Raw genomic sequence first — 27,919 nt, 5'->3', positions numbered from 1 at the left:
GAGTCGAGGTACCAATCGATAATTCGTCAATAAAAGGATTTTTCAGGTATACTCACACCCTCTCCTCTCTCTCTCTCTCTCTCTCTCTCTCTCTCTCTCTCTATGGCTAGAATGTGAAAGCTGGGGAAAACTGGTGGAAGTCGCAGAACAGGAAGGACAGACAAGAGGACGGAGGCATTACGTTTGTTCGTAAGTGGCGAGTGTGTGAGTGAGTCAGCTGGAGAGAGAGAGAGAGAGAGAGAGAGAGAGAGAAGAGAGAGAGAGGATGTTTTAGGGAATTCGGCTGAACGATCTTGGTTCTCGATCAGTGGAGCGTTACTGAGGCCTTGACTCTTCGTCGGTAGCCCAAAGCCCGTGGCAATACCCCTGAGGGACGATGACGATAATAGCTCCGACGTCACATTCCCATGTTTAAAAGGCCCGCTCACTTACCCGAATTAAAAGTAGGGTATGGCGGTGGGGGCGTCTGTCTGTCAGGCGTTTCTATCACGGAGCTGCTCTTCGGGAGGGTCACAGGGCCAGCACATTTCTCCTTCACGAAAAAAGAAGCGTATATTTAATCAAACACTCGTGCTTAACCGCACAGTTTCGAGGTTTCTTGTTTCGGTTTTGGGAATTGAATGAAGAATGGTTAATGTAAAATGAAACCACATTTCATCCTAAAAACCATGATGTCTACGATATCCTCCATACATGGTGACCATTATTCCTAAAAAACGGGCGTATCTGAAAACTGTTTTACGGAATTTGGTATTTTTCCAACCTTTCAGTTATATTTGCTCTTAACGATACCTATTTACTTAAAATATGCATTTTATGTCATTGATGCCAGTCACGCATTGATTTAATAGTTGATGGAATGGAGGTAAGAGGATTAATAAAGAATTTATCAGACAGATATGTATAGATCTTGTTGCTGACATCGTTTTCGAAGGCAGAAACGTGAGCCTGTGACGACGTTTGGCTTTTGATCAATCCATGACTCATACCTCCACAGCAGTTTTGCTCCCAAAAGACGACGCCACTCAGAAGAGGACTCTCAGCAGATACGAGGAAGGAGTTTTGAGCGTCACCACATTTCCTTCAGGAAAAAGTGTTACTTCGCGCCGGCAAGTAGGACTCAAGGTCTTCTCTATTAGACAGCAGTTCAGGGATACAGAGGCACGGACAAGATTTAACCCAAATGTAACCCAATAGTAAAAAGAACTGTGAAGAGCGAAACATTTTCTTCACCTGCCATCGACAGAGGTTTTAAAGTTCCAGGATGCTTCTTCTCTGCTTTCATAGCAATATTTTGCCTCAGATTTGAGAGCTTTCACTCCCAGTCACACCGCGTGTTCTTTCTCATGGTAATAAACGGTGATTTTTATTACGCGACGTTTATTTGACAGTAATCTCGGGGGTTTCAAACTGAACTGCTTTCTCTTTTATACTGGCTATAGGTGTGGCTTTGGCATACTTTTGTAGAATGACTTTGAACTTTTAAAGCTATTGCTACACATAGCACAGCCCCTACAGGATAACAAACGGTATGGTGACATAAGGCTATAGTTATCTTCTAATTATTTCTAATTATTATTAAACCCTCAATCATCAGAGATTCCGCGAAGCAAATTTGCTCAAGGTTGAATACTAGTTTGAGGAACACCACATTGTCCAAAGAATCGAATTCGAATCCCCGGCCTCAGCAACGTCAAGTTAGGTTAGGTAGTAAATGGTATAGTAGGCCGGTTTGGGATTCGACTTCGCTGCACGCCCCAACCACCCTCTCCCTTTCTTCCTTGAGGAGATGTTATATGGTCACCTCCACGTAACCATGACAACTGAGGTTAACTTAATTCACATGCATCAAAAAGTATAATGCTCCCATATGAAGTTCCACTGAAAATAAAAACATTTCATTTGCACTCGCGCGAATGGTGACGATGTATCTGATTTCCTTTGACATATCTACGAAAATCTCCTGTATCGAACCGGAAAGTTGCTGTACGCTCATTCTTACCTCGTACGTTCAAAGCGCGCGCACACACTGACATACATACGCAAGTATGTATATATATATATATATATATATATATATATATATATATATATATATATATATGTGTGTGTGTGTGTGTGTGTGTGTGTGTGTGTGACATATATGTGTGTGTGTGTTGTGTGTGTGTGTGTGTAGTGTGTATATATACTTAAATAATTTTACACGCATATAGTACTAAACAGTTTCATCTTTCTGTGAACGCAAGTACTTTTATGCAATAACACCTTTAAATCGCATACAATCGTGCTTCTAAACGAGACACCAACATCGTAAATTACACGACTGGGAAAAGCGCATAAAGCACGACTTTAATGGATCAGACTTACGTAGTTGAGCGTATAGATGAAGTCGCGAGGGGAAGGACAGGGAGGAGGCTGCTGAGGGTAAGGTTAGGAGTGAGAGAGAGAGAGAGAGAGGGGGGGGGGGTGGCTGTAGCTGTCGTTGTGGTTGTAAGAGAGGTATTTAACGAGCGTATTCGAGAGAAGAGAGGCTGGGCCTGGCGGGTAAAGGTTAAAGGAGAGGAGAAAGAGGGAGAGAGAGAAGAGAGAGAGAGAGAGAGAGAGAGGGGGGGGTGGGGGGGGGGGGCCGCTGTTAGCTGTCGTTTGTGGTTGTAAGAGCTTGTATTTAACGAGGTTAATTTAATATTTCGAAAGGAAGTGGAAGGAGATGGCGCAGCCGCAAAAGAGGGCGTGGAACAGAATGTCTGTGTTGCTACTTGTGATGGTGCAACTGCACGCCTTCCTTTGTAACGCTTCCAATGGGAAAGAACGCCGGAATAAGGTCAATTTGCGACGATTTCAATCGTTAAAACACTTCTGCTACACAACCCGTTGGGATGTTGCTCATGGGCTTCTGGCTTTCACAATGCATTCTTCCATCTATCAGACAATGTATGTATGTATGTATGTGTACATGTATATGTATATATGCGTGTCTGCATGCACACGTACCTCTTTAAACAGGAAACACTATGAAAAATAAAATTGGAAAAGGTCAGAAAGGAACACTAGGAATATTTCATTAACAATATTTTTTCTCAAGCAAACGAAAGAGATGCTATCAAAAATTCTACATATAAACTTATAACTGGAAAAGTACACCATTTTCCTATTTGTTTCTGTGATTGACTAAAATTCTCTTCTTTTGGTGATCTTTATTCTTCACATACAGTAAATACCTTATTCTTTGGAGGCTCGCATAATATGTCTGGTGTTCTTTTTACCAATACTGACGTTTTAAACAATAATGATAACAGTGGAAAATTATTATTATTACTTTACTTATGATCCCTGTTGCAACGATGGCCAAGAATACAAGTGCATTACTCCTTTGCTCATTTTTTCGCAACAAACGTGCAATTGCTCTGCACTTATAAACAGAAGTGTGGACACATACACATACACACAGACGTTGATGAACACCAGCTGGCTACAAAAGAAAGGTTGTGTCTGCTCTATCCCGTCCCGTGGCAGAAACTTAGCTGAACAACAAACACAAAAAGAAAACGAAACCAAAACAGGGGCAGCCGTTTAGGAATGTGTGACCGCCATTCGTCCCTCGAAAGCAAAAGGAAGAGAAACTTTAATAATATAATTACTGCGGTTACCTTGATAACAACAGCTCTCGGGATGTGGGAATACAAGTGAAGGCTGAACTCGGCCATTTGCTGGCACAGCAAAGGATATCCAGGTAGTATCGCTTGAGAACAGGTACTTACGAAAACCTCCCCATGGAAGGAATTGATTGATAGCACCGGAAGAATTACAGCTGACAGTTTGCTGGCATAAGATACCCAGCATATCAGCAAAGGGACTATGGTTCATGACTGATCATCATTATTTACGGTAGAAGTGGCCATACTTTTAGACTTTTGGACTCGGAGATCTACTCTAAAGACAAACTCTTTTACGATCTACCATACTACATAATCTCATATTATTACGTGAGAAAACAAATTTCAAATAGCGCCATAGTACGATAAAACATGAGTACCATTGCCTCATTTTATATATATATATATATATATATATATATATATATGTATATATACATATATATATATATATATATATATATATATATGTATATATATATAGTAATTATATATATGTATTTATATATATATATAAATATATATATATATATACTATATTAAATAATATTATATATATAATATGATATATACATATATATATATATACTATATATATATATAGTATATATATATATGTATATATATTTTATGATATATATTATATCTATAGATATATATATATATATATATATCTATAAATATATATATATATAATATATATATATATTTATATATCTATATATATATATATATATATATATGCTTGTGTTTGTTTGTTTATATAGGATTGTGGGGGAACGGCGATCGACCAAACAAGTGGCCGCTATCGGATGTTTGGCCACCTCTGATCTACGGAGTTGATGGGTATGCGCATTGCAACGCCATTTCACAGAAATCAAACAAGCATTCATACATAAAAGGGACATCGCCTTAAGGCCCCAATGCATCCAACTACTAGTACTTACACCAGACCCCTACGGGTTACTGCAAGACTCTTATCTTGTCGTTTAAGGATGAATTTTCTGATCCAGTGTACTGCATGCGGTAACCTGACCGGATTTAGATTATGACCTCCTGAATATAGCTTTCAAAACGGCCTATGATATGACATAGGTCCTACTCTAAGGCGCAAAATTGTATCATTATGAAAAAAACTGCTGTCCCTGACAGAAACTTTGATCCATTTCCAGAAACAGTCTACGAAGAGCAATTAGGATATAAAGACAATTCTGGAAAAAGCTAAGCTATAAAGAATTTCACTGATTTCAATAATCAACAGACTAAAGTTAATAACAGAGGTATACATAGCTATCTATCTATCTATATATGTGTGTGTATGTGTATAGTATATATATATATATATATATATATATATATATATATATATATATATATATATATCCATTAAGCTACAAGTGTCATTTAACATCCAATTCGTTGTACCTCGGAATTAATATATTTTCATACATGTTAACCGAAGTGGCCTTTTTTTGTTTATAAAATAATTCCCCTTCGGTTATCATATATTAAACTACATTAATTCCGAGGTAGAGCGATTTGGATGTTCAAGGACACTTGTAGCTTAATGGATATATGTATATGTATTTTGAATCAAGGTGATGTGATAAAAATTCATATATATTTGTATAAAATATCAAAAGCGAGAGAGAATGTCATTCAAGCAAACCAAGAAGGAAAATGTCACATAAATAAAAGAGAACATTTGCGCGGAGTGTCCATTCCATAGCGAGGAATGTCCTCCCGCAGATAATCCTTGAAGATGCAGCGGCGACAAAGACGCGAAATCAAGGTCAAACTCAACGGGGTTTTAAATAACCGGCTCCTCCTGAGCTGAGCAATGTCTCCCTCTGATACCTCCGCCATGACGTGGCTCTTGGATGCGGTTTTAGCAACCAGGGGTTTCTCAAGACTGGAATAATGATATCTCTCACCTTGCAAGCACACGACACGAGCACACGCACACACAAACCAACACACACAGATTCGCGAGGAGATGATTCTGGAATTGAGGGAAGATTGCTTGACCGCAACCAGCTAATTAATCAGGAGGCCCTGAAAATTAGTTGGTAAATCATAATGAGAAAATTTTCAATAAATAACTTTCTAGACTTATCATACACATATATATATGTTTATGCTTCAAAAATCACAGAAGGTGCATGCGACTTCATTAAATAAGCAAATACCACAGGAAAATGATAGGCAGAAATCCAAGCGCTTTCGTCTTTACTAAGACAATGTACTATATATATATAGATATATTATATATATATATATATATATATCATATATATATATATATATTATATATATGTATATATATACATATATATATATATATATATATATATATATATATATATATATATATATATATACATATATAATATATATATATATATATAATATATATATATATATATATATCTATATATTACATTATATGTATATCTATAAGTATAATAGGCAAATACATAAAATATTATTAGATATATTTAGACATGAGATACATATATTACATAAGATAGTCCTATATGATATATTATAGATATTATATAGATATAAATATATATCTATATATTTATATATTACATTACGAGATTACATCGAGACATTAGATATATTACATATTATAACTATATAGATATATAGATATATATATATATATATATATATTATGATATATATACTATAACGCGAAGGGACCAACATTATCACACATACCTAAGCATAGGAACTCAGTCCTTGAAAGAAAAAGAAGAAAAAAGAAAAGAAAAAAGAAAAACAACGCCTCTGTCCACGTGAGCACCGAACAAAAGAAAAAATTCCGTCACCATCAGATTTTTAAACAGAGCAGAACAATATTAGTGTGAGCATCGTAAAAGAACGAATAAAAAAAAAATCAAATAAAAACGGACACATAAAAGTGTTGACACAGACTACATGACGAGTCACAGATGACAGTCGGAATGCGCTGTGCTAAATGGTCTCTCTCTCTCTCTCTTTCTCTAGGTGTTTAAGATTCCTCTCTTTGTCATCGTCATCATCATTATCATGTACGTCATCCTTATCTTCATAGTCAGCCAGCCAGCCAGCCAGACAGTCAGTCAGTCAGTCAGTAGTGCTTGTCGGACTTGCCAATCACGTGACTAGCCCGCATGATTGTTCTCTTTTCGTGATCCTCAAGAGTGGTCAAGGGTTGACGAATGATTAAAATAAGACTTGATGTTGAATATAAATTTTAGTATCTATATATGGTGTTATATATATATATTATATATATATATATATAATATATGATATATACATATATGAGTGTTAACACACACACATATATTATATAATTATAATACATATTTTTTTAATAAAAAGTAAAGTATATATATATATATATAGAATCTATATATTGAGAGAGAGAGAGAGAGAGAGAGAGACGAGAGAGAGAGAGAGAGAGAGAGAGAGAGAGAAAGTATGCAAAAACGTTTCCCCAGACCATACAATTACTTTATTTCATCTCTAGGGAAAACTAGATGAAGACTGCTTCAACTGTCATGCGTGTTGCACGGGTTATGTATATTCGATCAAAATGGTGAAACTCTCAGTTCAACATCCCATCGCAGCTTTAAACACTCAATTTATGGAATCAGAATTCTAAACCAAAACTGAGTAACGTGGATACCAAGCAGTGCGTGTGGGACCTACTAAAGGCGCATTTAAACCATGTGGGAACCACTAATCTTCTACCTCCCGGTTTTCTCTCACGTTGTTGAAAGTGCAGATTCCAACATGGACTCTGTTCAGGACATCGTTCTCTTTTTTTTTCTTCTTTTTTATCCCCGACCTTCCACCAGATCACATCAATCACGCGTTGAGTAGTCCTCTGATGTTGAATGCTAACGTTTGTGTGGAATTCCAGAACACCTGAAACCTCCAGTTGGATCACTGAGGACTTGTGACATAAAGACAAATTTGATTCACTGATATTCCATGACGGAACCAGCTCCATACTTCAGGTTTGAAATCGATAGCATCCAGTGTCTCTCTTCAATAGGACATTGCCATGTGATGCATTTCGTTTGAACCATTTTATCAGGCCACCATTACTGATGCTACTGTATTCGATATTATTGCTCGAGGAAACTTATGATGCGCGTAAAAAGGATTAAAATCATTATTACTATTCTAACTAATACGTATTTGGTTTCTCCTCCTTAACAATACTATGCTTATCCTTGCCATTAAATACTATTCCTCTTTCATCCCAAATGTTTCCGTCGTTTCACTGACGTCCGACAAAATGTTGAGTTCATTTACGGAATAAAGTACTTACTAAATTAGGTCATAAACTGACCCGAGACAAAAAGGAATATCATCTGAGCTGTGAAGATCAAAGTTCCTACGAAACAGCAAATGAAGTTAAGAGGAAAGGAGGCGTTTTTCAAATCACTTTTCCCTTTTCTTCGTCGGGAGTAAGAGGTGTTTCATATAGATTTCTTGTAATGTAATGTGCCTCTCTCTCTCTCTCTCTCTCTCTCTCTCTCTCTCTCTCAACTACATGAATTCAAGTACTCGTGCCTTAGTTTTGTTGTGACAAACTCATTTTTTTTCTAAATTTCTGAGCATGATTTTTGAATTAAATTTGGTTATTCACATAAGTAAATTTCTGAACTATTAGTATTATGCCTGGAAATAAGCATTATGATTATTTTGCATGGATGTTGACTGCATGCTTGAAAGATATCCTTAGCAATAAATCACATACCCTGTTATGATTTGGACCCAAATTCTTAGTTTGCCTAAGGAAAGGTGAAAGCACTTTTAAAATGTTTTAAAATATGTACCAGTTCACATTTACTGCATTTTTATATTTTCTGACAGATATTTTATTTTTGGCTTGATAATAAAGACTTTCAGTTGACGATACTTTGATTTTGAATTTGTGAAGGAATGTCTGGCTTTAAATTTGAGTTTAATCTGCACTAAATCCACAGCACTGAATATTATTTTGGTTATTGACATCCTAAGGTCATTTTGAATGTTCGGTCTCCCTCCCCTCCCTCCCCGGCCCCCCCTCCTCCCCCCACCCGCCCTTCACAGCCCCACTGAGGCACTGAGATGACTCAAGTTGATTTTGTGTTTTTCTTTTCCCATTTCAGGGCCCATTAGTCACTCCATTCGCACAACAGGTAATAGCAATGGAAGTTGAATAAAGGCCTTTTGAGTAAGGGCGTCACACTAGAGGAGTTTGGACATTCCCAAATCCTGGGTAGTGACAGGAAACGAAAGAGGCTGTTGAAAGATTGTAAATCATTTCTCCCTTCTCTTATGGTTCGATCAACTTACGTCTTTCACGTCCGAATGACTTTCAACTCTTTTGGACAACTCAATTTTTTTTTCTTTTTTTTTCCGCACTGTGGGTTTCTTTCTGCTTTGGATTTCGAGTACGTCATCCATTTCTTATGTTTTTATTTGATCTGCATGCTTTTTCTGGTTTACATATACTTGAGTTTATGTATCATTTTCTTATTCAAGCGTATTGAAGATATTAGAATATGACTTAGAATTAATTAATATTTTAAGAGGAGTATCATAAACGCTAGAAATCTCAAGCATATAAAGGTTTCCACCTGATGGATGTGGCTTTTGTCTCAGCAAAAAAGTGAATCTCCAACAGTCGAAAATACATGTGATGTAGCCAGTCTCTCTGAACAGAATGAACAACTAGAACAAAAATTCCTTAGATCTGAAAACTCTCATTACTCCTACTCTACAGCTTTCCCTGCAATGTTGCAGAAAAATATGCTCGGACGGCCTTCACTGTGTGCAGAACATGCGGAACTAATGCCAAGACAGTGGTGGTTACTGATAACCTATCTGTAACAAAAGAATTTAGGAGCAAGTATATCAAAATTTATTGCGTTAATGTCCGTATAATATTGGAAATACTTTATCACTGAGTATAAAATTCTAACCCAAGGCCAAGCGCGGCCACCTATGAGGTCACTCAGCGCTGAGAATAATGTCTAACAATCACAAGGAGAAGGTTGAAGTCAGATGGAAATTGAAAATATGAACGGAGGTAAAGTAAAAAGAAAGACTTTTACTTCTTTTTCGATGTGCGCTAAATTGTCCCTTTTTCCAGAAAAGGTGACTCCTGCTACTACGAGTACTTTAATAACAATGATAAGGACAAACAAGTACAAACAACAAACAACAACAATATTCCATCCCTCTTTGTGACAACAACGCCAGCTAACAGGTCAAACAACTTTGCACAGGGCAAGGGCGTCACAACAGCTTTGATGGCGTCACATTCCCCTCTGTTGTGTACAGGCAAATCAATTAAGGATAACAAGGAAAATAAGCAATAATCGATTATTCAAAGCCTGTATCAAAAACAAAAGTTATTTTATTGAAACCAAACTCGCGTCATTTTTAATGAATACAGAAACTGATAAGATGTTATCTCTTTGTAGAACTTTTCCTCAAGTATGATGTCAGCGGCCAATCACAGTGTGCCAAGGTGTTCAGATTTTTAGGAATGATCATACCTTGAAACACATTTACCCATCGTCTGAATCCATTTTCTTATATCAACTTTGATTTTGTTGGCGGTTTCACACGCGATTGTCTGTCACCTGCAACAAAAACGCAAAACGTGACTGATAATACCTGCTGACGTATCGGAAACTAAGTCGCAGAACACTTTACTAAAATTTGGTAGACATTTCTGATCCTGTAGAGGTACTATGGTAAGTTCTGAGTCCCATTTTTTATGATAATGGTCTCTGTTGGGGAATGCAACAGACAAACTGCACACAACAGACAAAATGTGCCCAATGAACAAAATAAATCCAATATGTAAATCGTCCCCACTGGGAAAATTGTATTTAATAAACAAAATATGTCCAATATGCAAAATGTACTCAACAGGCAAAATGTACCAATAGCAAAATGTTTTCTCAATTGGATACATTTTGGACACTGGATAAATTTGATTAATTTTCGACACTGGATAAATTTGTTTCATTTTCGAAACTGGATAAATTTGATTCATTTTCGAAACTGGATAAATCTGATTCATTTTGGACATTGGATAAATTTGCTTAATTTCGTACGCTGGATAACTGTGGTATATTACATAAATTTATTACATTAGATTTATTGGTCCCACGGAGTACATTTTATAAGTGCTTCGATTCATAATGAAAAATAAACCTTTGTTCAGATTCCTCGAGTAAAAATTGAATGATAAATTTCGAAAATGTGGTGTCCATCGTTGGTCTTCTAAGATGAAATTGGGATCTTCACTGAACTGGAAAATTCCAGACTTACTAAACCTTTTTTTTTTATTTATTTATTTATTTATTATTTTTTTAAAACAAGGGTCGAATCAAGGTGACTAAGTGCAGAATCCCGACTGAAGCGCTGCAACTGTCACGCAAGGTTCTCTCCCTCCCACCACCAGAGGTTCACCACAATATCGAATATAATTAACGGCCGTAAGATTGAACCCAACCAAGCGTTCGTCCTGGAGGAGCGCAAAACTCCATTTCATTTAATGGTTCAATTTGTCGCTACGCTTTTTTCCTTTTCTTCTTCTTCTTCTTCTTCCTCCTCCAGCTCCTCCGGCGGGATATTGTCGCCTCATGTCGCGACAGGGTTCACTGCATCGCTCAGGTCATCATCGTAATTCGTTCTTTGCTTCGTTGGGAATTTTGACTGGGAAAGTTTCCTGCAGGACTTTCACGTCATTTTATTCCTTTCGTCCCTTTTGTGATGACCTTCTCTCGTTGTAGACTCGTATCACATTTAACTTCATGTCTTTCCTCCTCCGTTTACTCTCATGTGAAGAAGAGTTCTCCACATTTTACTTATCAACCCGCTGCTCTCTTCCAGTTTGACAGGTATCCTTTTTCTTCTTCTTCTTCTTTCTTTCTAGCAATGAATACCATTAATCAGATGTAGTACGAAAGAAATTCTGTTCCCCTTCGTGTCCCTCACAGCGGGGAAATACTTCCACGTCCTTGATTAGGCACGTCAAAGGAACTCGGATCGCGCCCTTGAATTTGACAGCTGATCATTTCTTGACCTCCATATCTTCACCCATAAATGAGCGGTAATTTTACACGACACAAGTCCGTCCCATAATTACACTTATATTTGATTACCGCGTTTGTAATTAACTTAATTGCTGTCATTGCGTTTGGATTGATCACTGTTATTGTACTACATCGAAAATACTTCGCCTGTAACGTTAAATTATATGGCTCTTCTTGAAGGACGACGTCTGTCTCGTGTTAAAAAGGAGAGTCCTATCAAAACAAAATGGTAATTTACAAAAACAGCTGTTTTCACTAGGAACACGTTAGACCTAGAAAAACAGTGAAGAAGAAGAAGAAGAAGTGACGAAAGTGAGGGAAGATAAAAAGGGCTGGAAAGAAAAGGTAAAGAAGGGACGACACACACTGAGAGAACAGGTGCGATGGATGACGGATCACTTCACTTGAAAAGGAAGGATCTTGGGGCATCCAGGATGGTGGTCATTACTTCCTCGACACACCTGTAGAAGGGCCGGCTACCTGTCTTTTTAAGTGCTTCCGGTGCTCTTCTGCGCTTCTTACACTTCACTAACTCCTTCCCATCATACGCCCTTTCTGTGATACCACCCCCTTCCTTTTGGGAAAATCTTCGACCTACCTCCGGGTTCCCCGTCACTTTTTCAGTCATTTGTCAATTGTAAATGAGGCTGAATCAGATATAACTATATATTCATACACACTCAACACACACCTATATCTGTGTACCTATATATTTATATATATATATATATATATATATATATATATATATATATATATATATATATATATATATATCGAGCTACAAATGTCCTTTAATATCTAATTCGCTCTACCTCGGAATTAATATATTTTCATATATGTTTTTTAACAGAGGGGGGGGAATTTATTAAGCGATAAATATATATATATATATATATATATATATATATATATATATATATATATATATATATATATATTACCAAGACTCCGCCGGATCGACCTCTGGTCTCTCGCTAGTGAGGTGAAAAGGACCAATAAACATGACACACAGACACAGCTGCTCCTCCAGAATATGGAGTCGCAATGTAAACAAGTCGGAACTAATGCTCGAACATCCCGCGGACCTCCGAGGGTCATGTCAGAAGTGAGCCGGCAGAATCTCTCCCACACATCTTGTCACACTTCGGCGGCATTCCTTCCTCCGAAAATGTTTCCCTGACAAATCCCCACCTACCCGGCGGAGGCGCCACCTCTCCCCACCCCGTCCCTCGGGAAGGCATCTTCGTTTTCATATCAGATGAGGGCCGATGCCCCAAACGTTTTTCTCCGACGTCGTCTTACGTGATTAGCGAATCCTAACTTTGGTTACGAGAGGTCAGTCATGATCTTCTTAGTCATTCCTGACTGTTGATTCAGGCTTAAGCCTAAGTCTCGGCTTACTTTCATTCCTTCGTTCTAGCACGATTAGGCCTATGCCGTCTAAGCTGCCGCTTTATTTCCATTCACCCAGCTTTCGCCCCATTTTCCACCATCAACTGGGCACCACCTATGCACTATATAGCTTGAAGGTGCGGGTTAAGATTTCACTGGCAAACACCTAAATTCAGTCATAAAAAAAATGGAGGCTGTCTCTACATACAGCTAAGTTTCCAATGAAAAAAAAAGGCGTGGAAGTGGGCGTTTTACGGTGCGTCGGCGGGCTGTTAGGAAGACTGGCGAGGTGTGAGAAAACCATTAACCTCGGCAAGCAACCACCATTAACAACCATATATATATATATATACTATATATATATATATATATATATATATATATATGTATGTAGTATATATATAGGCTGAGTTTGGATCTAAGCTACTTCCACTTTCGTTTGTGGTATTTATATATAATATTAGGTATATGTGTATATATATGTATGTATGTGTATATATATATATATATATATATATATATATATATATATATATTACATGAATAATTATCACATCACCGTTATTCATATAAATCATTCGAGCTACAAATGTCCTTTAACTAAAAAAATTCCCCTTCGGTACATATATGAAAATATATCAATTCCGAGGTAGAGCGAATTGGATATTAAAAGGTCATTTGTAGCTCGAATGATATATATATATATATATATATATATATATATATATATATATATATATATATATATATATATCATTCGAGCTACAAATGTCCCTTTAATATCCAATTCACTCTACCTCGGAATTGATATATTTTCATATATGTACCGAAGGGGAATTTTATTTAGTTAAAAGACATTTGTAGCTCGAATGATTTATATGAATCACGGTGATGTGATAATTATTCATATATATACACACACACACATATATATAATATATATACATATATATATATATATATATATATATATATATATATATATATATATATATATATATTCATATACCTAATATATTATATATAATACCACAAACGGAAGTGGAAGTAGCTTAGAACCAAACTCAGCCTATACAGAAGGAACAGATTGCCAATGGAGCACGTTCTAAGACATAGCAGGCTGCATTTGCAAATTATGTAACCCCAACTCGGAAACAGATGCCATTTTCCTCACACTTTACAAGAAGCCATATCCTTTTCATCAAACATATTTTTTATGGATATATAGGTCCTTCGATATCCTACTTTAATATTTTTTCATAATCGTGAATTCGATCATTTGTACGACAATTCTCATTAAAGAAAGGCTTGGAACCAAATTCACTCTTTAGCTATGAAAACCAGACGTTGTTTTTGCTGCTTTCAGAAAGATGTGGAAACTATTGCTCAGGTTAATGGCCTTCCTGCATTAGGAGTCGCAGGGGAAGGGGGTTTAAAAGGCGTGCTTCTCTCCCCTAACCAAGTTCCGCAATGCAATAAAATTAGCGCTCTTGGTTGATATTGTGATATTAGATACGCCTAAAATGCTGTAGTCTCATCTCGTTTGTTAAAACTTTTTTTTTTTTCATACATAAGAACTACTCGTGAATATGTGCAAGGCTTCCAGACCGCGTGCGCGTTTCTGTGAGTGTGTTCTAAATACAGTTTACTCGGCCTCCTTTTTATTAATACAACTTCAAGGCAGCAATATCTCGCCCGTGTGACTCACGACAATTCTTCGTATCACACAATGGACCATTTTACGTAAAGCGGCGTTGTCTTTCAAACTGTCGTAATGAGACGGCAGTATTGTCCCATCACGAATGATGTTTCTTTTTACCAAAATTTTATAATATCGACTATTTAAACGTCAACTTTACAGAATACACGACGTTGCACGGCCATTATATTTGGCCCTTAAGGTTATCTGATTGCTCGGCGTCCGCACAAACAATAAACAGGGCAATGCCTATGCAATGGTCGGATAAAAAGTAGCAATTTCCCTCCCAAACACCACTCACAAAGGCTAAGAGTGACCGACGAAAATACAGTTTTCAAAATGTGTTAACTTTTGCCTTGGGAATCCTTGCCCAAGGGCGAGGGACACTACGAGACTAGAAAGCGAATGATTTCGCACTGGTGGAAATTCGTCCACTTGATTTTACAACTTCCGTCGCCCGGAGGCCCCTCAAGAAGTCCTTCGGGTTTACTTACTTACACTCTGCGTCTCTTGGTCTACCAGAGCCACTGACAGCTGCTGTGTCACATTCTACTTTTATAACAATATATAAGTTTCAGATTAAGCGATGCGACATACTTGACAGAAAGAACGAACTCTCTTCCTTAAGTCGGTCAATCATGGAGGGGAGATGATGTATACACGTGTGAAGTCACAGAGATGAACCTTAAGTCTTCATCTTTAAGTGTGACTGCTGTCAACCAGTTCCTCATTACCTGTCTGTGCATTCCACACGTATCTACTTATTCCCATCATTTCCACTCTATTCCAACAAACATATTGATCAAGACTTCCTGAGAAACCTGTATTAGCAATGAGCTTTACGAAATTAAAATATAATTACTTAATATTTATGACCTCACTAAAAGAGCAAACAATTTCAGTGATTCACGCTCGAAATTTACAGGGTATAAGTGGACACATTATGCAAACACAGTTATTGCTAAGAAATGCAAACAAGCGAAGAAAGAAAAGCCAGCCACTTTAAACCTTCCACTGCCCTTCGGGAGGACGCTCACTTTTTAAAGATCTGTTTATTGGGGCCTGAGAGGAAATTAAAGGGAAAGCGAAAACAAATAAGCAGACTAGAGAGGGTGTAAATTGAGCCTCGGGGATTAGGGCAGGATTCCATTTTCTTTATTCCGGCCCACTGTCGCTGAGATAAGAGAGAGAGAGAGAGAGAGAGAGAGAGAGAGAGAGAGAGAGAGAGAGAGAGAGAGAGAGAGAGAGAGAGATGCAACTTTCTCTTTTCAAGGTTGAAACAGCATAGATGAATATACTAATCTCTCTCTCTCTTATAACAAAAAGAAGTGCGGTCTTGGGAAAGACCAACCAACTGCATACCTCCCCAGTGAGTCAGCCATTTATTAAAACTTAAACGAGCTTCTTCAGGGCTGGCAGAACTGTCTGTCGTCTTCCCTGCTTCCCTTTCCTTCCCTCTTGAATCAGTCTGCAGCATTGCCATTCGAGCCTTGGGAGGCATTTCCTTTTTCCTGTGCTATACTATACCCCTATACCCCTGTGCTCCCCCGGGGGGTACTTGCCTTCCCTCCCCTCCCCTCCCGCTTGCCCAGTTTCTCTTGCTTTTTTCAATCTCATTCTTTTGAATACGTGCACGTTACGAATAAGAATAACACTGATAAAAAGAACAACAATATAATGCTAATAATACACACATAAATGTGTTACTCCCTATAATATGTATATGTGTTACTCCCTATATATGTATATGGTTTACTCCCTTAAATAAGTATATGTGTTACTCACTACAAATATATATATAATTATTATATAATATATATAATATAATATAATATATATATATGATATATATTATATATAATGTATATATATATTATATATATATAATTATTTATTTATATAATTATATATATATATATATATATATATATATATTTGTATAAATGAATCGCGAAAATTTTGGAACGTGATGAATATATATAAAAAAGGCAAAAGCCACAAAGGAATGTGAAGCTGAGTACTGCAAGGCCTTTCGACTCAATGCCCTTTACTTAGTACACTAAGTAAAGGTCATTGAATCGAAAGGCCTCGCAGTACTCCTTCGTTTCACCTTCATTCGTGGCGTTTGCCTTTATTTATACACACATACACATATACATATGTATTATGTATTGTCAGTCGTGCGTGAAACAGTACTCATTTATCTATCTGTCAGTGGTGAAATGACAGCATAAAACCCTTCACTAATGAATGGAAGAAGACAAAAATCTATTCTGTCTTCCTGTCATGAGCTTTTAAGCGAGAAACGATTAAGCTCTCGCCAGTATCCGTCCATTGGCCAGTTCTACTTCTTCCCCGTAAATAGGAACCATGTTGACGGCGACAAACTGAAAGGTCTCAGCAGCTGAAGGCCACTCAGGTCTTCAGAATTCTATTCTTTAATAAGTGCCTTTTAGTCTTGTTCCATTAAACGTACCCAAGCTTCGATTAATAAACAATAGCAATAAAATAAAGGTCATCATTCTGAGAGTCCATCACCTTTTGGATACATGGGATGATCACCGAAAGCAAATTAGCCCCACTCATCATCAAATTTCGAAATCCTGGCTTTCTGCTTCGCTCATCACTTTCAGATGCAGTGGAAGGACCAGTGTAGCCACATTTGCCCTCTTTCTGTCCCCCGCTGATATCTCACTAACTTTTTCATTGATACTACGAGACATCTACAGAGGATACACTGATATTGATTGTATCTATCTTCTCTGCATGCATCTTTTCGGAATAGATTCAAGTAGATTAAGAATAATAATGATTGTACATTAAAATACAAAACATGACGTATTCACCACATACCACCAAGCATTCTCAAAATACGGGCCAAAAACCTTTTCTTTAAAGTTCTGTTGCTTCCTTCATTTCTTTCCTTCTTTTCACTTTATTCTTTTGTTCTTTGATGTCTAGAAGGTCTTTCTACAAGACACTCGATTCTTTTCTGTTCTTCGTTTCCTCAGATTTCTCCTTTCCTTCCTCCAACGTCCCTTCTGTCACGTGACTTTCTTCTTCACTGAGCAGTTTACCTGCCGCCGTCGGGAAGGAGACTTGGATAAGGAGGCGAGATTCGGCAACAATCCTTTCGGTTTATTAGCGATTTCCTTTCAGCTGCTCCTTTCGTCCCGTCCCCTATGCCGCGGTCACTCCCCAAACCCCCACCCCCACCTCAATCTTCTGTTTCTTTAATGTTGCGTCGCTGGTCGTTTCTCGGAACTCTCTCTCCCTCTCTCTCTCTCTCTCTCCCTCCTCAGGTTTGGTTCTCGGCTCTTTCTTTCTCTTTAACACTTTAAGTAGATCGGGTCTTTGTTAAATTCAGAACTGAAGGTCTTTCTCTGTTTCTCTCTCTCTGTAAGACTTTCTTCCCAAACGCTACTTGGTCATGACTGATTTCAATACCGATTTTCCTTCCTTGTTTCTTTTCATTATCAATTATGAGTTTCAACACCAAGTTGTATTCACCGTTCCTAATTGCCACGTCCATGAGCCTTCAGCTACCAGCCATTCACATGACATCAGAGGACTGCAAAAGCAATAAAATCAGGCACATGCAATTGCTGACAATACTGAACCTAAGCGGCAGAGAGAGAGAGAGAGAGAGAGAGAGAGAGAGAGAGAGAGAGAGAGAGAGAGAGAGAATATTCTTCCTACAACCATTCCCAATTTAAACTTTATGAGGTCTCGGAACAGAACACACATTGAGTTACGACCAATTCATCTTATTTGGATATGTCGTTATTATTTTTAGCGTTCTGTAAACGAAAAACATAGAATGTCAATTTGTCTGTCCGTCGGCACTTTTTCTGTCCGCATTCAAATCTTAAAAACTACTGTGGCTAGAAGACTGCAAATTGGTATGTTGACCATCCATCCTCCAGTCATCAAACATAATAAATTGCAGCCCTCTACCCTCAGTAGTTTTTATTTCATTCGAGGTTAAATTTAGCCATGCTCGTGCGTCTGGTAAAGCTATAGAACAGGCTACCACCGAGACGTAACAGAGAGTTTCATGGGCCGCGGCTCATATAGTATTAGACGCTATTCAAGAAACTTGATTGTGCCTAAGACACAATTCATTTGTCTGCTACGGCACATCTCCAGAAAGGACTACAAGAAGACCTTGTTGCCGACGCTGTAGGATTCAGCTGGCTCTGAAGCCGCACCAGGAGGAAGAGTTTGGTCGACAGGTAACAGGAAGGAACTCGGGATGGCTAAACCTCGACCTGAAGACGTCAGTTCGACCACTTACACTCGACACTTCCGCTCATCTGCTCTCGTGATTACTCATGAGTTCGTTCCCTGAAGGCAGTCAGTCACTTTCCTCGCCTCAAGTTGTAGTTGCAACGCCAGTTGTGTGATCAGTCTTTCGGCGGGATACGATTCGATATCCAAATGCGATCACTTCTTCACTCACTATGTATAGCTTCATGAACTGCCTAAGTGTCCTTTATCCTTGCTTTCCTAATGTTTTACTTCTTGATCGGTCTTTCTTCTACATAATCTCTCCTGATTTTTCGAGAGGGATAAGGGAAAAAATATTAAAGTTTAATTTCTGTTTATGTTCATTCACTTATTCGTTTTCTCTGAATCTATTTTTCGACGAGAATGACCGACTTATCGCATTTTTTCACTAGGTCGTTCTTTATCATTCCGGTCTCTTTCGACATATACGTAGAGTGAGTGATAGCCTATTTATTTGTTTGTTCTTCTTTGACTGGAAGCTTCTTATTTCCATTGACTTCTTCCACTGGATCTTCATTGATTGGCCTTTTCCTCTCTTTTCTTTTCTTTAGTCGTTTTTCTCGGATTTATTGACGGAAGGAGGTGTAGGCAGGTGCACACCACTCAAGCGTCCTCCTCTTCCTGGCCGCTTCAGTGGTTGTTGTTCACCAAGTGTTTCTCGAAATGACGCTTTCTTCCTTCCTGTCCCTCCTGTTGGGGCAACGGCGGCCTCGGCCTCCTCCTCCTCCTCCTCACCCACTTCTGAGAGCAATTAGGGGGAACACTGGAGTCTCAGGATAACAGGTAAAAAATAAGCCGAAACGCAATCGAGTTTTCTGTAGCTACAGCGTATAATGCTGTATGAAACTCTCAGCCATAGCCCTTGTAATTCTCAGCCGTGGTCCATGAAGCTTTCAGCCACGGCCTGGCGGTCGCCTATGTTGTTGGCACCTACAGTGGTGCCAGACGCACAAAAATGGCTCATTTTAACCTTCAACAAAATAAAAACGACCGAGGCTTAGCGGGCTGCAATTTGGCATGCTTGATGATTGGAGGGAGGATGATCAGCATACCAATTGGCAGCCCTCTAGTAGTTTCTAAGATCTGAGGGCGAACAGAAGTGCGGACGGACAGACAAATCGCCATCTCAATAGTTTACTTTTACAGAAAACTGAAAGTAAGCGAAGGTCGTTACTTGTCTCGAGTTTTTTTTTTTTTTTTTTATCTTTTTCTTATTCCGATGTCTCCACCGTTCCTGCTTAACAGGTCAGGTTCAGTCTCAAATACTTTGTGGAGGAAAGTGTTCCTTTGAAGAGGCTGTGTGTCGCCACCGGCCCTCCCGGTTTCCTCACAGAGAGAAAATATCTAGTGATTATAACCGCACATTCTTTTTTATATGGGGCGGAGAAACGTGACGGTAAAGCAAAATGGCAAGTGCACCTCATATGGTGACACTACCAATGAGTTTTGTGGCGCTGGAACAGGCGGGAAAAACAGGAGTGTTAAAATTAATCAAAGGAATCCTAACCGAAGTAACGACAGAGATTCTGTTTCTTGTGATGATGAGTCATTTGTCTGACGATAGCGCTTCTACGACCAGAGGGCGATCAGTATACTCATTTTGAAGCTCCAGGGTCGAGAGAATTCATTACAACATCGTCATGCGTCACATTGAAGTTACACACAAACTAAGGAAAACGCCTGATATAATTTTTTCTAATGCATTTAGATCAAACAAACAAATGTATTGTGTGTGTGTGTGTGTGTGTGAGGAGAGAGAGGAGAGGAGAGAGAGAGACGAGAGAGAGAGAGAGAGAGAGAGAGAGAGAGAGAGAGATTCATGCTTTCAATATTCTGAAAATAAAAAAAATACTTGAAATTCGAAGTGTCAAAACGTCATTGATCCAACCTTTTCATAAGCCCTCACTTCAACTTTAATAATAATAATAATAATAATAATAATAATAATAATAATAATAATAATAATAATAATAATAATAATAATAATAATAATAATAATAATAATAATAATAATAATAGTGAAGAGAAGGAGAACTAGTCTCTGGAGAATCGTGACCCCGGGAGGTGCAACTTGGGGATGTGAATATTTTTTTTCTTTATCAAATAGATGAGTAGGCGTTCTGGTGCCTTGGGTTCTTTCACGAAAGGAAGTTTCAAGGCGGGTAATTTCTTTGCCAGTGGAACGAAGATGGCCGTCTCTCTTCATGCAACGAAGAATCAGAAAAGTGATCTGATTTTCTATAAAAGATATCCAGCCTGAGAAAACACACTTTTTGTTGCAAGAGCCCGACCAGCACGCAACTGCAGGGAGGGACGTTCTTGTAGAAAAAAATTCCGGTGAGAACAAATCAGTTAAATTCCTCAGGAGGTAAAAATAGACGACAGGAAACAATAAGCGAAGAGAAGAAAATACTATGCACAGTAAGATAAAAAATAAATCACAGAAAAACATATTCGGCGACCGATACAAATTCTTTAAAGGACGTTTTTCAGAGAAAAAAAAACAGAAAAAAAATACTCCACACCTAAAAGGTCCAAAACAATAAAATGAAAAGAAAAACTTTACAGAATAAAACTGGAAGCGACAGATGTCAATAAAAAATACTTATTCAACACTGAGGTAAAGAAAATTACTTCTTCATCACTGAGGTAAAAAGAAATAAAATATTACTTCTTCATCACTGAGGTAAAAAGAAATAAAATAACTGAAAAATAAAAATCTTCGTGTTAAAGTTTGTGGACATTTTGTCCTTCACCTTAATCAGTGCTTGTTACTTAGCATAAAGTAACAAGCATAGATGAGTCGCCTATTGATAATGAATGTAAACTTCAGACGTGGACTGGACTTTGCCCTACCCAGGCAATCCAGCTCTTGTCAGGGGCAACGTTCCGATATGACTCAAATTTTCACTATTGAAAGAAATTGACAGTCAACCCCCAACCCATCACCCGGAACCCCGACCACTGGATGAGCCTGAAGTTTCATAATCCCACAAAGACTGAACGAGAATTGTGAACCCACGAGTCTCTCTTCAAGGTCAAAAATGTGGATTCATAGCGTTGTAAAATGTGATCATGGGTAAAAGGGTGGATCAGGGTATATGAGACGATTTATACATGTGGCAAAAAAAAAAAAATGGAGAACGACGGGCTGGTAAAGATAAAAAAATGTAAAATTCGGAAGTGCTAAGAAGAGGAAAAGAAAAAATGCTGGATAGATGGATGAGAGAGGTATTGGAAACGAAGGTCCTTAACATCCTAGAAGTGCTAGACAGCAGGGAACACAGGTGCGGGGTGTATGAAAATGCTATGGCACGGGAATTTTTCTTAACAAAGGGTTATTTATGATACAGCGGTAGAAGTATCAAGTATGCAACAGGGACCGTTGTTTTAACTTTTTGAGTCATATCTTGGGCAACAGTTCTTAAAAACAACCGAAGAATGGGTCCTAGGAATGGAATGGAATGGACATAGAGTTTAGGCCAAAGGCCTAAACTCTATGGGACCTTTGAGGTCATTCAGCGCTGGAAAGGAAATTGAAAGTAGGAGGTTTGAAAGCTGTAGCAGGAGGCAAATCTCGCCGTTGCACTGTGAACTAATCGTAAGGAGACGATGGATAACAAGACGGAAGAAATATAATATGAATGGAGGTACAGTAAAAGAATTGAAAGGGGTTGCAGATAGGGGCCGAAGGGACGCTGCAAAGAACCTTTAGTAATGCCTACAGTGCATCGCATGAGGTGCACTGACGGCACTAACCCCCTAGGAGAAATGGGTCCCAGGGACAGCAAGCCTTCGGCCTTCTCGTCATACCAACAAAAAGTCCTCCAGAGGAATCACGGGAATTGAGCGGAAAAATTGGATCCATTCGAGGACCGCTCAGTAAAATGCTCCCGGCTTCTCTGGAAGACAATACAAGGGATACAACTCAGGCTCAGGGGAATTGCAAACAAACAGAAAAAGGAGAGAGAGAGGGGGGGGGGGGGGGGGGGGGAGGAGGAGAGAGAGATAGAGAGAGAGAAGAGAGAGAGAGAGAGAGAGAGAGAGAGAGAGAGAGAGCAGTGTCCATGGCGTTCTAAAAGATAAAAAATAATAAAAGAAGAAGCGAGAGAGCCTTTCTCTCCATAATTTCCATCTTAAAAAGTATGATCATGATAATTATTCTGTTGTCATTAATTAAATATATTCATTTTTAGCATATCTATAATTACAGGCTCTTCGCAGAGTTGCTTTTGATAAAACAGATGTTAAACGTAAACAACTAGATAATTCAATGGAGCGCATACAAAATTATACTTTCTTGACACTGATAAATGAATTCTTCCTGTTTGTTATGATGTTAATCATAATTAAATACATTTCTAATATACAAGTCTGAAACAGCATAAACAAACATTATTGCAGTATTATAAAAGTTTTAACCTGCAAAGCTGCACCCTGTAACAAGTAAGAATACGTTTCACTGCATAAACCCTCGCGCCTGCATTTTGAGAGGAACTTAGGTCTTGGCCTGACCTCCCTCAGGATGAAGGTAGGTAGCAGACAGATGAGAACGGAGATAGAGGGAAGAAAAGTGGTTGGGGGGAAAAAAAACGAGGCGTCAGAGGAAACGTGTAAAGACTTGAAGGTGCAGTTCCCGGAAGTGGTTTCCTTTTTTTTGATGCACTTCTCGACTTTTTTGCTTCACCTCTCTTGAGACTGGACACTCTTAAAGGGTAAAGAGGCATTACTAAGTAGAAATATCCTCTGTGTGTGTGCGTGTATGTGTGTTTCTCAATTTCTCCGCCTATTAGAAAAAAAAAGCGCCATTCTAACAAATAATTCTGACAGCACCTACGTCATAGATCGAATTTAGTGCAAGTTATGACCACATATAATTATTCAAAATGTCCTGTTCAGCCCAGAGATAAGGAAACTATATCTCGTAGAGATATAAAGAAAACAAAGTTCAGTTTTAGCACAGAAAACAAGACGGGCATCTGGAACTGAGGACCCATCATTCCAGTATTCTTAAATAAAATTATTCACTTAATTGTTTGACATATGTGGGCACCATTCTAATCTACATATGACGATTACAGTTAAGACAGAAAGTGATTCAACGAGCTAGTTATCCGCGTTCCTTAATAAAGAGTATTTATGAACAATAATGATCGTCATATTCATCACCTGATTCTCTATGCTACGTTGTTAATGAATCGATTTCCTCAATAAGCAAGAGCTACAGTGATTAATGCAAAGGACGACCCCTGCAAACGAAGTCCTGCCCGTGTGCAGATTCTGAGCAGTCAAATGCTTCCAGTAACAAAACTAAACAATCCAAACAGTTATGCAGAATCTCCGGATCACGTATGTTAGCTTACCAAGCCTCATGCAAGGCAGCAAATACAATATGTGCGCTCGCTTTGCAAATGGACTCGGCCAACTTGCACACAAGGGAAACGGCCCAGGGAGCACGACTTCATTAAGAGCCCCTCTCATTGATGCGTTGAACGTTCAACATCACTGAGGAAGCAGGAGGAGGAGGAAGAAAAACAGATTTCCAGGGGGAGGGGAAGGAGGGTTGGCAGAGAGAAGGAAAAGAACATTTAAAGGAAGAGAGGAGCCTGAAGAACGATTTGGAAGAGCTATAAAAAGATTGGATGGGTACAAGGTGGAGGAGGAAGAAGAGAAATGACGCAAAGCAACATCAGGTTTGGGGAGAGATTTGATTCCAATTTACCCATGTTTATCCGAATACAGAGAGAGAGAGAGAGAGAGAGAGAGAGAGAGAGAGAGAGAGAGAGAGAGAGAGAGAGAAACTCGAAGAGGGAGAAATGATCAGACTCGACGTGGTCTTTACTGAAGTACAAGCAAGATTTAAACCGTACAGATATTCCTCGATTCTATCCATCAAGTACATAAACACAACCACCGATAATGAAACATGACCCAGTGACTCAAATGTTCAAGATAGTTATCTTAACAGAAATCCTATCTGATTACCTCCTGGCGTACCGATACCAAATCCTGATCATTCAAACCTTTCATAGCTCGATAATGGTTGAACAACGCGGTTTGTGATACAAACTTTGAAGAACGCCTAAAAGTGGATTTCAGAAAGCCCAAGATAACAAGCATAGATTGATAACAACGTAGAAGCATGAATACGAGGCCCTTTCACAACACGCTTCCACTTTTAACACGGATTAATTTTTGCAAAGGATGAAATCGCGTTATCACCGTTCGCTAAACAGTGAAGCCCATCAACTGCACATTTCACTCAACCGTTCTTTTTCCGCCCCACCCCCACCCCCCTCCACACACACACAACTTATCTGTACAGAAGCCCGGCAAGATTTTGGCAGGTCTTTCCTCACACGTTTTTCCTTTGCATAACAAAACAGCTAATAAAACAGAATATGGTGTAATCACCTGGATGATGCATTTGCAGAGGAACCTCACAATTTGTAGCACACAGGATACCAACGATTATCTTAGACAATGGAAGGAAGAAATAGACTACTTGCCAACTCGCATCTGCGAATTTCATTCCCCGTTTCTAGTCTTTAGTCAACTCATTTGGTCTCGTTGGTGGGATATCTCGCTATCCACATTCTGTTTCCCTCTCGAGACAAACGCTGCAACTGTACGTATCTATTTTAGGTCAATTCAAGTTCATCAAGCGATGATTTGTCCCGTTGCACTGAGGTCCTTTTTAAGATCTGTAATGGCGAGGACGTCATCGCTGCAGTAGTAAGATGATCTACTATCAGGACTACACTTGAATCTCATTGCTGAGAAATATCATGGATGGAATTCTCAAGTTTTTCGTCATAATCAGTCTTCAATCACTTCGATAACGGCGAAGTTTTGCCATATTCTCAAAATGGAACAATATCTAGTAATAAGATCTGTTTTCATCCTGTGATTGGATCTTTTTAAATTAATGACCCGAACAAGGCTCGGGGTCGGTGTTATCTAGAACTGGTATTTCTTAGGGGGCATTATCTAAGACTGGAATACTTTGTGGTCACTATCTAGGAAAGATCCCTACGATTGACGTTCATAGTCATATTAATGCAAGAAAAAAATGATAAAAGAAGAAATGAAGTTTTTGAAGCTCATGTAAAGTCTGCGGGATAGTTCCGACAGCTCCGGGTGACAACGCATTAACTCTTAAATAATATCCTTCAATTTACCTTTTATCTTCGAAAGACATCTTCCCTCAAGCTGAGAGATTTGACAAGTTAAAAATTAAGTTGAAATTTCCTTCGATAAATAGGAAGAGAGGAGATCAAGCCTTCGTAGACCCACGAACAGATGTTTTATAACCGAACATCAACGGCCCCACACTCTGAACACCCGACACCCATCAACAACCACTACTCCGAGGGGCGTCGTATTTGGCAGAAGACGAGTTCTAAATGGCACTACCTTTTCTTCCCCTTACTCCTTTTCATTTTATTCTATTAGCCACTTCGAAACACTTTCATGTTCCTCTACTTATCCTACAAAACAAACAGTAGAGTATCGCACGAAGCCTCTCATAAGTGCAAAGAGGTTATTTACAATCTTTAGACTTGGCTAGAAGTGACGTCGACAGGATCATCAGTCTTTTAGTACCGATTACGACTCACACACAAAGGATGAAGTTTCCGTAAGGGTCCTGGGAAATCGGTTCTCAAGCCGAAGTTTTGCATCCAAGAGAGAATGAAGCCATAAACATGACTTCTTTGCGGTATCAGGTGCTTTACTCTAATCTTATGTTGCATTTGAATGTCAATTTCATTCCTTATTATAACTACCTTTTTATAAGGATCTGTTACGCAAGAATATCTGTTTGGGAAATTCACCTGGTATTATTTGCCATCTATAGAAGCCGTCCGAACACAGTTAATCATCTAGTCCAACGTCAAAAGGGAGCGCTAAGGGAATAAAATTCTGGGTTGCCGCTAATATCGATATTCTACTTAACTACCATAACTACCATATCCCCAGACCAACTGACGATCTTAGATAACACCAAGCCCAAGAAACCAACTAGGACTTGGCTAACAATTCGAAATATGAATCCCTGAAATTTTCGAGTTCGTGAAATCGCCAATTCACTTAGGGACACTTGATCCCAAGGGACTCGTACTAAAACGGCGAAACAATGATTCATCTACACTGTTTCGCCCTGTTCAGTACTACTAGCCCCTTGGGACCAAATGTCCGTCATTTCATGAATTCCCTGAAAATTTCAGGGATTTCGTGAAATCCCTGGTTTCACAGTCTTACTGCAACATATACAGAAACATCAACAAAGTGTCCTCCCCCCCTCTAATAAAACAAACATGCAGTTCTTAGTATGCATTTTAGGCTAAAGGTACGAGCCCACGCCTTTCTACCTTGGTCATTGTTTGTTTGTATGGCGTTTTTACGTTGCATGGAACCAGTGGTTATTCAGCAGCGGGACCAACGGCTTTACGTGACTTCCGAACCACGTCGAGAGTGAACTTCTATCACCAAATACATATCTGTGACCCCTCAGTGGAATGCCAGAGAATCGAAATCGCGGCCATCGAGGTGGCACGCCAACACCATACCGAGCATACTGTAACACACATATATGTGTATTCGTGTGACTTTATATATATTATATATATAAGCACAAATTTCAAGAGAGGCACCCAAAACTTTCAGGTCAATGAGGGGAATATTTCATTTGACTGGATAATATTGTTCATGCCCGTATGAAGCAGTCCCAATTAAATGTTCCCTACCAAGCAAAAACATATCCAACTTCACCTCTG

At 38.6% G+C, this 27,919-nt stretch overlaps 2 protein-coding genes across 4 annotated transcripts in view; one reads left to right on the top strand and one right to left on the bottom strand.

Moving 5' to 3' along the window:
- Nucleotides 1-27,919, bottom strand: part of LOC135210920 (uncharacterized) — a 304,637-nt gene that overhangs the window by 231,788 nt on the left and 44,930 nt on the right. The gene's annotated exons all lie outside the window — the stretch shown is intronic.
- LOC135210919 (tubulin alpha-8 chain-like) overlaps nt 1-27,919 on the top strand; it is a 64,136-nt gene that overhangs the window by 23,872 nt on the left and 12,345 nt on the right. Inside the window, exon 2 of one of the 2 annotated variants that reach the window (XM_064243879.1) lies at nt 8,813-8,842. The exons of the other annotated variant lie outside the window; for it this stretch is intronic. Within the exon in view, the coding sequence (XP_064099949.1) occupies nt 8,813-8,842 (30 nt within the window). The remainder of the gene's footprint in view (nt 1-8,812; nt 8,843-27,919) is intronic. 2 annotated transcript variants of the gene reach the window in all.

This window comes from Macrobrachium nipponense, chromosome 4, assembly GCF_015104395.2.
Source record: "Macrobrachium nipponense isolate FS-2020 chromosome 4, ASM1510439v2, whole genome shotgun sequence".
NCBI lineage: Eukaryota > Metazoa > Arthropoda > Malacostraca > Decapoda > Palaemonidae > Macrobrachium > Macrobrachium nipponense.
Note: the sequence above shows the minus strand (reverse complement) of the source record. Positions and strands in the feature narration are given on the sequence as shown.